Source organism: Pimephales promelas, chromosome 25, assembly GCF_988280905.1.
Source record: "Pimephales promelas chromosome 25, fPimPro1.hap1.1, whole genome shotgun sequence".
Classification (NCBI taxonomy): domain Eukaryota; kingdom Metazoa; phylum Chordata; class Actinopteri; order Cypriniformes; family Leuciscidae; genus Pimephales; species Pimephales promelas.
The window spans coordinates 12,619,343-12,630,716 of record NC_142793.1 but is presented as its reverse complement, the minus strand read 5'-3'; the positions used below and the strand labels follow the sequence as shown (position 1 = coordinate 12,630,716).

The 11,374-nt window shown below is 39.0% G+C and overlaps 1 protein-coding gene across 4 annotated transcripts; it reads left to right on the top strand.

Annotated features, from left to right (window-relative positions):
* Positions 1 to 664: 664 nt before the first annotated feature.
* On the top strand, positions 665 to 10,899 carry prdm11 (PR domain containing 11). 4 transcript variants are annotated; one of them, XM_039666043.2, is made up of 8 exons: positions 665 to 942; positions 1,694 to 1,811; positions 1,910 to 1,986; positions 3,028 to 3,287; positions 3,383 to 3,450; positions 3,575 to 3,762; positions 4,439 to 4,972; positions 5,508 to 10,899. In XM_039666043.2, the coding sequence occupies exons 2-8, from the start codon at positions 1,747 to 1,749 to the stop codon at positions 7,661 to 7,663; spliced, it is 3,348 nt and encodes a 1,115-aa protein (XP_039521977.2). In that variant the 5' UTR covers positions 665 to 942; positions 1,694 to 1,746; the 3' UTR covers positions 7,664 to 10,899. The 4 variants fall into 4 exon arrangements, with proteins under 4 accessions (XP_039521977.2, XP_039521975.2, XP_039521978.2 ...); XM_039666041.2 differs by having other exon boundaries at positions 1,689 to 1,811; XM_039666044.2 differs by lacking the exon at positions 4,439 to 4,972 and having other exon boundaries at positions 1,689 to 1,811.
* Positions 10,900 to 11,374: the final 475 nt, after the last annotated feature.

Sequence of the window (11,374 nt, the reverse complement as noted above, 5' to 3'; positions counted from 1 at the left end):
TTTGAAGCTTCAAAGTGGTAGTTGCGTGGATGTCAATGGAGGGACAGAAAGCTCTCAAATTTAGATCAAAAATATCATTTTTGTTCCGAAAATGAAACAAAAGTCTTACGTGTTTGGTATGACGTGGGTTAATGAAAGAATTTAAGATATACTAACTAACACAAGGATGTCCTCCAAATGCACAAGTGTGTGTATATAGCCTATATATATATATATATATATATATATATATATATGTGTGTGTGTGTATATATATGTGTGTACACACACACACACAACCTGTTTGTTTTAAAACACCAGCTTCACAGTTTGTAGTAACTGAAGACATTTACTTCAAAAAGTAAAGACTTATGTCCTGCTCTACAGTCCTGTAGGATATTCCTGAAGCAATTCATGACAAATTAAATACTAGACTAAACATCAACCAAAACAACAGCAATTTCAGTAGTAAAATGGAGATGCGTAGTTTATTCAATTTCAACATTCAAGTTAGTTTCGCCATTTTAAATAATGAATTGCAGAGACCTGTGTGTTGAAAAAAGTTTATTTTTATTTTTAAAAGGGTGAGAACTTGGCGCGCAACCGTCGCGTATCTCGAGGCGCGCGTTCAGAAAACGAACGCGCGTGAACCGCTGCCTCACACAACTTCACGCACAATCTAACTTTCCCTTTCCTGAAATTTCGTGCCCGGTCTGCACAAACGCCGCTTTCTTCCGTTTTCCATGTCATTTCCTGTAATAAAAAGATGGTGGTCATAGCAGAGAGAAGCAGCTGACTGTGGTAAAAACATTTGGAGATGATAAACTTTGCATCGCCCGGGACTAGTGAAATCTCCCCGTACTGTTGCGTCACCGCCGCGTTTTCCTTAGCGGCTGACGAGACGCGCCACGGCTGAAGAAGACCACCAAAGACCCTACGACGCACTGCGTATATTCTCAGACGGTGAGTTACACTCACTAGCCAATGTGGCCAATGAAAATGGCTTCCGAAAGCGTTAGGCAAATTGCCAGTTGCCTTGCAAACGCTAAACGGAGACCGAGCCTGCAGAAGCGTTGCGTACCGTCGTTGTCATCACTCGCGATTGGTCGTGTGTGGAACGTTTACCTCAAAATGTTTAGAAGAACACAACTTTGCTGCAGTTCTGGCTTTCAGGAGAGTATTGTTGCCCTATTTGTTTTCCTGCACTCGTCTTTCTCACACAGCTCTTGTGGTTTATGAGTGATGGCCGGTTTGGCCAATCAGAGCGCAGCTCTCTGAATGAAATATTTTGGAAGTAGATTTAGGAAAGGAAACGTAAGCAGCAGAACGCAGTGAGGTTTCTTGCGGTCACTTTCCGAGTTTCAGCGTGAGTTGTGGCTATCGCGTAATGCATGTTTTCATGAAAGCAACTTAAATTTAACATGTATAACCAACAAATGCAAATGAGATGACAAGGTAAAGCCAGCATGACGTCACGTTGCCCAACTGTATTTGGGTAATAACATTGGCATAAACTTCTCCTTTTTTTTTACTCCCACGGTATCTGGATTTTACATTACAACTTGGCAAATTTTGAGATTATTGGCTAGTAATTTGATTATTAAATATATATATATATATATATATATATATATATATATATATATATATGATTGCATATTATATTATATTATCAACATAAAAATGTGAGTTTAACTGATAAATTTCAGAACAGAAGAACATGTTAAAGTGAAACGGGGCACACAGGAGTTTCTCCTTCCTACCCAGATGGCAGATTCCTGTGCTGTTCCAGACCACGCTCCCATGGAGGCAGAGGCCGAATGCAGCACCAGGTCAGTCTTACAAAGTGTGAAAAATGGGAAACATTTAAAGAGCAATTCCTGTGTATAAAAGTAGATAATAAGCTGTTTTTCCTACCCATTTACCATAGTGCCTCAAATGAGAAGTCAACTGAAGAGCCAAACAAAAAACTAAAAGTTGACCATGAGCACTGTACCAGTTTTTATTGTAAGTATAATTTACTGTAATGAATATTTACCCATAATTTACTCACCCTTAAGCCTTCCTAGGTGTATGACTTCTTTCAGCTAAACACAATCGGAATTGTATTAAAGTGCCCCTATTATGCTATTTTAAAGTTTCCTAATGTTGTTTTAGTCTCCTACAACAGGTTTACATGCATCAAAGGTAAAAAAAACTGTTTCATTTTCTCATAATATAAATTTGCACATCATCACATTTTCAATGGTTCTCAAACAATACGTTAGATCCGCGAGCTACTCTGCTCTGATTGGCCCGACAGCTCAGTCTGTTGTAATTGGTCTACAGCATGCGCTTCGAAAATAAAAACACCCATTGCCATTACGTCAGTTATTCAACCCTAACCTCCATCACAAGGACGACTCAAGCAAGACGTTTCTCAGTGATCCACTACTCAGTCTGAGGTACTTTATGAGATTTTGTAACTGTAATTCCTCCCCACAAGTGCATGTCCATCAACAAACCGATTATTTTACTTGTACTTATTTACTTACCGAGTATTTGAACGTGTGGAAACTGCATCAAGTGCATGCTTAATCTTTCCTCAAAGTAGTGAGAACGACAGACAATCTGCATTAATAGACACCGTTTTAGGCCCACAACTGATTAACAGAAGTATTTCAGTAAGACCGTTATAATGTGAGTTAACCAGTTAGCAGGAGACCAACACAATATAAAACTCAAATATTTTTGAAGCCCCAAAAAGCATGTCCATCCCTAATAAAACTACGACTGCAGTGGGTTAATTAATGCCTTCTGAAACAAAGCGATTGGTTTTTGTAAGAAACATCCATGTTTTTATTGCCATTTATCAATCCACTGGAGTGGATGTGCACTATTCAAGTGCAAAGCTGATAAGAGCCAGGATATGATTTAATATAACTCTGATTGTGTTTGGCTGAAAGATGAAAGTCACATACACCTAGGATGGCTGGGGGGGGGTATCAGATGAGATATCAGATGAGAATTTTATATAATTATGCTGTTACTTATTGCTTAATTATATAGTCTGTGAAGAGTGCAAGAAGTATTTCTTGGAGGAGTGCCCTACCCATGGGCCACCTGTCTTTGTGCCGGACACTCCTGTGGCGTCAGGGGTGCCCAATCGGGCAGCTCTCACCGTACCCTCGGGCATCGAGGTCCGCCGAGATGGTGAGAAGGTGGATGTCTGCTGCATGGATGAAAATATACCAAAGGGGGTGCTGTTTGGTCCTTATCAAGGCCAAATAATGACCTCAGATAAACCTTCAGGGCCATACTCCTGGATGGTAGGTTATGTTGTAGGTTTAATCACCAATTAGCATAGTTGTATGTATTTTAATGCAAGTAAAAACTATTTTAATGTCAAATGTATTTATTACAGATTGTTGATAAGGACAACAAATATAAATTCATTGATGGGAGTGATGAAACCGCAGCTAACTGGATGAGGTAATATTATGCCACTTGTTCTATTGTAGTAACCAAGTGTTCAAAATGCTGTTCTTTTAATCACCTTGTTTGAATTCATATGATTGTTCTTCTCAGTGCTAATTGCTTGCTGATTGCTTCTCAGGTTTATTCAGATTTCTTCAGAAGAGAGTGAAAAGAACTTGAGTGCATTTCAACACGGCAATCAAATCTACTTCCGTGTGTGTAAGAGACTGACGGTGGGCGAGAAACTTCGTGTGTGGTACAGCAGCGAGTACATGAGACGACTGCAGAGTGTGTCTCGGGACAGCATTGACCGCAATCTAGACACAGGTGAGACACCTCTTGCTGGTGCTTGAGAAAAAAGTAAGGACTTTGAGTTAGGTCAGAGGTTAAGGAATCTCTGATTGCTTTTTAAGAGGCTGCTAATACTGTGCAGAGCTGAATGCAGGTTAAATAAAAAATACTTGGAAAATATGTCTTCTTTCAATATAAAAGGTGAGTTGTTGAACACTAGGTGACAAGACACAAAATTTTTAACTGTAGTTCAGCTAAAAATGTGTAGTACATACACATTCTTACGTTGTTGTTCTATGACATTCTTCTCTGAAAATACAAAAGGAGAAAGAATTCTTTAATTTTCAGTAATAATTAATTTGAGCTGGAGGTTTCAAGCGTCAAAGGGATCCAAAGGCATCGTAAAAGTTTCATAAATGTGCTCTATATTTCAAGTCTTCTGAAAGATTTGTGTGAGGAACAGACCAAAATATAACTTATTTCATATTGAACATTTTTGATCAACAAAAAAAGTACCCAGACGAGATGTTCCGGGCCTGCAATGGTTTAACGGGTAAGTGAAATGGGATTATATTTTACATATAAAATCTTTTTACTCATCCTGGTTTAGCCATCATGCTGTTTTCCAGTTTTATATTTTACCACACAATTTTTTTTTATTATTATCATTGTTTTTTGTTATGCTGATCGTATTAATTTCCCTGTATTGCAGGAGTGAAATTAGAAGAGCACGATGAGCCCAAAGGTCCAGTGTTGAGATCTGCAATGCACGGTAGAAGGACCCTAAGTAAGCATGGAAGTGAGGAGGCAGAAAACCAGCCCCAGGCCAAGAAAAAGAAGATTGACCTCATTTTCAAAGATGTTCTGGAAGCATCTCTGGAGGCTAATCAAAGTCAGAACAACCCCCTGAACAGCACCTTGTCTTTTCCAAGAGCAAGAACAAATGTCTGCCAGGTTTTCAGCCAGCCTGACGGTGAGTGTAAAGTGGCAGTCTTTCCCTCTGGATTGGCTTCCATGGATCACCACGAGAGTGGCTTTGATGCCAAATGTATTAAAATGGAAGACACGGAAGAAGATGCGACCCTGACCGGCGAAGGACCATCGACATCTTTCTGCCCCAACTGTGTGAGGCTAAAACGGCGAATCCGTGAGCTGGAGGCTGAACTGCTCCGTCTCAGAGGACAGGGGCATGTTGAAATTAAGCCAGTACCACCATCTGAGCCCCTTCCTAGTGAGGACCTCAGAGGTAGGTTTGCAGCTGGGATGAAATGCTACCATGGATGAGAGAGAGAGCCTTTCTGCAAAAAATTTTAACATTGATGTTTTTTAAAATATATGGCTATATAGACCATTTTGTCTCTTAATCCATCAACTTTTGCCTTTTCGCCATTGATTGTATGATTGCCGTATTTGTTAAAATGTTTCAAATGGAAGTGTACTCTTAAGTAAAAGTTTTAATAAAATTATTTTATTTACTTTTTGAAACCTGCCACTACAGTTTAATTCTCTGCTTGTGTTTGGTTTGTTGTTTTTCAGAAACAAAAATGTTTTTTTTTTTTTTTTTTTTAAATCATAAATAAAAAATATATATTTTTACTGTATTGGTTGATGTAGAACTTGAGATAAATGAGAGCTATATTGAGAAGGTGTGATTATAATAGGTATGGAAACTCTGAAACCTTCATTCACTCCAAATGTAATCAGTAAAGAATTGTTTCTTGAATTTTAACTTAAATTTGTGTTCAGTTTAATGTTATGCTCTGTTTGCTTATCTGTTGTAGACTCCATGACGCCAATCCCAGCGGCGCTTGAAGAGGATGACCAGGATGTTGATTCTGCAGATGAATCCATTTCTGCTGACCTCATGGTGGCTGCGGATGAGTCTTCAAAACTCTCGGTGGGCTCAGGTCGTCGGATTCGCCGCTTCAAACAGGAGTGGCTGAAGAAGTTCTGGTTTCTCCGTTATTCACCCACACTGAACGAGATGTGGTGCCACGTGTGCAGACAATACACCGTCCAGTCCTCCCGTACCTCTGCTTTTATAATTGGCTCCAAGCAATTCAAGATCCACACCATTAAACTGCACAGCCAGAGCAATCTGCACAAGAAGTGTTTGCAGCTTTACAAACTTCGCATGCACCCGGAGAAAACTGAGGAGATGTGTCGTAATATGATCACACTCTTCAACGCTGCCTACCACCTGGCTTTGGAAGGGCGGCCATTTTCCGATCTGCGACCCTTGGCAGAGCTCCTCAAGAAGTGCGACCTCAAAGTGGTGGATCAGTACATGAATGAAAACGACTGCCAGATTCTCATCCAACACATCGCCCGAGCATTCAAAGAGGATCTGGCTGAGAAGATTCGCCTTTCGCCCTTTTTAAGCATCATCATGGATGGACAGCATGACGATCTCCTGGCGGATACCGTTGCCGTTTACGTCCAGTTCACCACCACTGATGGTCTTCCCGCCACCGAGTTCCTCTCCCTGCAAAGGCTTTGCGGAGGCAACGTGGAAGGCTACCTTCAGGCCGTGGATCGTGCCTTTGGTGTCCTTGGGCTAAGACTCCAGGACATGCTAGTTGTTGGCTTGGGAATAGATGGCTCAAACATCTCCTCTAGTCTGAGGGCAAATCTGTACATCGCCATACAAAAGACAATCCCTTGGTTGTTGTGTTTACCTGTGATGATCCATCGCCCCCATTTAGAGGTTCTGGATGCCATCAGTGGTAAGGAACTGTCTTGCTTGGAGGATTTGGAGAACAATTTGAAGCAACTGCTTAGTTTCTACCGGTATTCTCCACGTATGATGGCTGAGCTAAGGTCAACAGCGCCAACTCTGTCCGAGGAAGCCGAATTTCTTGGGGATGTAAGGGCCGTTCGTTGGATCATAGGGGAACCCAATGTTCTCAATGCTCTAATTAAGGACTATTTAGAGGTGGTTGCTCACTTGAAGAGCATAAGCAGCCAAACCCAGAGAGGTGACGCTGCTGCCATCGCTCTGTCTCTTCTACAGTTCCTGTTGGACTATCAGTCCGTGAAGCTGATCTATTTTCTGTTGGACATCATTGCTGTCTTTTCACGACTTGCTTTCATCTTTCAGGGGGACTATATGTTGGTGTCACAGGTGGACGCAAAAATTGAAGATGCCATTCATGAGATTGGGCAATTGGTGGATTCCCCAGGGGAGTACCTACAGGAGTTTGAAGACAACTTTCGAGAGAGTTTCAACGGTGTGGACCTCAAGAACTTGCGGGTTGCAGAGTCCAAGTTTCAGTCCATTCGAGAGAAGATCTGTCAGCGAAGTCAAGGCATCCTGGCCCAACGTTTTGATGCACGCAGTCGCAAAGTGGTCCAGGCTTGTCAGGTGCTTGACCTGGCCTCGTGGCCTCTTAACAGGGATGTTCTTGGCGCATATGGAGAGGAGGAGATCCTTGTAATTTTTGACCACCTGGAGACTCTCCCTTCACCCGGACGCAAACTCTCTCGAGAAAGAATAGATGCCAGAGGAAGTCTTGTGGTTGAATGGAGGGATCTGAAAGCTGATTATTGTAGTGTGAATGGTTTTAAAGAAGTAGTCAGCCACATCTTCAGATACAAGCAACGTTTTCCTCTTCTCAATCACATCCTGCAGGTTGTCAGGGTCTTGCCAACGTCAACGACCTGCTGCGACAAAGGAAGAGGTTCACTGCAAAAAGTGCGCCGAAATAGCCGTTCCAGACTGACTCTGGATCAGATCAATGATCTGCTCACCTTGGCCATTAACGGACCGCCTATCGGTAACTTTGATGGAAAGCGAGCATTGGACAGCTGGTTTGAAGAGAAATCTGGGAACAGCTATTCGCTCTCAGCAGAGGTACTAAGCAGGATGTCCACCGCCGAACAAAAGTCTGTCTTGCACAATATGGATATAAATGCAGAGTATTATCCTGATATGTGACTGATCAGAGCCAATTCCTCAGCCAACGTGATTCCAAAAAAGCCATCTCATTGGGAAAGGGCTGATCGGGACTATAATGTGATTGGCCAAGTAGTTTGACACTGGCCCTGCTGCTAATGGCCTAGATCAGCGTCTTCTCTAAGAGTCGGTATGAATGCCTTTGCAGGTCGCAGGCACATGAAACACTTTAAAATGTTCATGTAAATGGTTGTGATGTGTTGCTATGTGTTTTTGTTCCAAAGAGAAACTATTTTCTAGTCGTGAGGATTGTTGCCGTTAAGTGAATGTTCGACTGAGCACCATTTCATCAGGCGTTGGTGAATCAAGCCTCCTTACAGCTTTTTGTAATCTCGGAAAATGTCACCTTCTTGCAAAAGCGGACTTAGCTGAAAACTTTCTGGAAAAACTGTTTTATTATTCTGTCTGCAATATAATTCGAGCAATCATTCTGTATTTGTATGTTGACTTGTGTGTAGGGAAATTATCTAACAAAAAGTGCTTAATTTTTTAGCATGTACTTTATGCTGGTTATCGCTAATTGGAATGGAAATAGCCACTATTTTGCCATGCATTATATTCCTAACAATTTTTTTTTTTTAAGATACCCTTTAAATCATGGGTCCTCAAAATCTGGTCCTGGAGGGCCACTGCCCTGCAGAGTTTAGTTCCAGTCGTAATCAAACACACTTGAACAATCTTATCAAAGTCTTCATATTTACTAGAAGATTACAGGTAGGTGTGTTTGAGCTGAAGTCTGCGGGACAGTTTTGAGGAGCACTGCTTTACGTTAACTATTACTCTTAAGATTACATGGTTTGAAAACATGTTGATGTGCCATAATACTTTATGCAATCAGGCACCTGCAATGTGCAGTTTACACCTAATCTGATTTAAAGTATATAGCCTAATATGCAAAGTTTGAATTCCTTACCAATAGAAAAAAAACGTTATGTGCTGGTGTTTGATTTCTGGTACATGTTTTATGTACAGTTACAGACAGCCACTTCAGGTCTCCTTATAAGCCAGTTCAAATGGTAATATAGTTCAATTTGACTCGATTTTACTCTAGATGCTGTATCAAAGCAACAAATATATATTATATGTTTACTTTTTAATGCTGCATATAGGCAGCCTAAATAGTTAAATGTTTACTGAAAATTTAAAATGATAAATATTTCAGTAATAATAGCCCCAAATATGATCACGCTCTGTCTTCATCAGCCATACTTTTCTTCTGATTCAAATGCTTGTGCATGACGTCACCACTAGTAGGCGACACTGTACAACAATTTACCTTTGGCAATTTTTTTTAGACTTTCTTTTTGATTTAATGTCATACAAGAACAAATATTTTGTATTTTTGATTGTTATTGTGTGCATTCATGTAATTTACCAGTGTGCATGTCTTACAGTCAGCAGTATATATATTTTTTTTCACTGACTTTTTATTAGTTATTTTGCCGTACCTTGCCTTGCCACTAAATTCCATCGATTATACCTGTGCAATATATATATTTTACAATTAAATTGTATGTTCTTAAATACTGGCAAGTTTTAAACTTACTTAAAATGTTCATTTAAACAAAACTCTGGAATTTAGAGGTTTCCAATGTGATCAAGCATGTTTTATAAAATGGATTTGCCCTTTTTATTTTGTTCTAGAAATTTTCATACTTTTCATTCATAACTATTTTAAAAAGTAATTTCACAGGGTGACCAGTTGAGATCTATTATTAAAATTAATAGGCTTTTAAAGTCATATTTGCAATGTTAAAATTAAACATGAGTTAAGGTAATTTTATTCATATAACTGTTAAAGCGTCATTATTATCCATTAAGAAATTATTATAATCTGTGGTATATCTCCATCTATCAATCTCCAAAAAAAAAATACATGCAGTATGCATTCACGCCATGTCTAAATCACCATTTCTTAAGTACTCTGGTCATATGGTACGGTACAAGTAGGAGTTCCCAGCTTACAAGTTGTAATTATTACGAGCTTTACGGGGACGTGAGCGCTTTTTACAAGTTGAAATCTCTTAATAGGTAATTAAGACATGGTGTGAACGTCACCTATATTAAATAGTATTGATTGTTCTCACTTTATAGTGCGAAATGGTGCAGTTAAATGCAGTGTTCTCAAAAGTTACGTTAACTATCCAAATGCACAGTTAAGACTTGACTACCTTCCACGTGCTGCAAGGTTTTACATTGATCAAATTTTCTAGAGAAATTAAAACAGCTCGTTTTTTTTCTAAATAGATTTAGATTTTGCACGTCTGAAAATTTAGCATGTTTAAAGCTTTAGAAAGCTTGTATTTTAGGGAAAACATTTTGATAAATCCATTTTTTTATTCTAGTTTAATGAATGTACATTTTAAAAACTCTGCTACGCTAAAGATTATTATGTTTATAACTATTATGTTTCAAAGTAGTTGGCGTTTTTGTTAGCATTTCTCATCCCAGTGAGCAATTGATGTCAATGCATACCCACATCTGAACTCATTTGGAGTAGCAATAGGATTGTGTAAAGGATCAATAAGTGCGCTGCCAAAAATCAAAACATTTTGTTTCATTTATGCATGTATGTGAATGCTTTTGAATGTTAGACTGTTACCTCACAGTGAGGTATGCCATCGAGTGAATCTTCTCTTATTGTGTTGGGAGTTACGCCGTAGCTGTGTCAAAGCTAGCGTTTGCTCGTCTTCAATGGTGAATTCTGATCAAATGAGCCAAAGTCAAGCCTGATTTTTGTTTCGTTAAGGCTTTCATTCTCCTTTCATCAAATACTACGTGTACCAAATGTAAATGTTATGCTAGATTCATAATTTTGTACTTTTTGATTTACTTGTCATGTAATCACAACAATGTTCATATTATGAATTATTATGAAATGTTTTTCAAACAATTATTGATGATCTATTTTTATGTGGGAGACATTAGGTTTAAGGCCTAAGGAACAAAGTTACTTCTGATTTAACGGAATTAAATGAAATAAGTGAATGATAGCTCTATAATTTCATTCAGTTTCTTTTTGCCGAGAAATGTCATTTGCTTGGATTTATACATCATACACACCTTCTTTCTGAAAACATAACACTGGAAACTCAAGAATATGAACTACATGTGAAATGTATTACATGTGAGAATGTGTATTATAAAAACCCACTTAAAATGACAGCATATGGAATCTATATTCAACAAATAATGGTTTAATAAAGTTTTTTATGTTATTTTCATTGTCATAGTCATTTTCCGACTGGTTTCTGTCTCACTATTCATAGATAAAGATGCGATAAGATGACCTTGGGTTTAAAGGAGTCATAACATGAGAAATCAAATTTGCCTTGACATGTAAGAGGTCTTTGTACCATTAAAACATCCTGCAAGTTTCATAGCTTAAAACGTTCTCATTATAAACAGAATTTATTTTAATCAAGCTCCAAAAACGACTTGTTTGGATATTGTGAGATCTGTGATGTCACACTGTCAATGCATACGAATCCAGTCCAGAGCATGACAATGACGAATAGTTATATAACATTGCATAACAAATGAATGCCTACACTGTGAGTGTCGCGTCGCGTCAAAAGCAAACAGAACCCATTATAATCACAGACGCTGTCTACACTGGATACAGTATACAGATCTGCGCTCGGTTTCTCTGTCGACAACAGGACAAATGGAACGAACGTTCACTTTGACGTT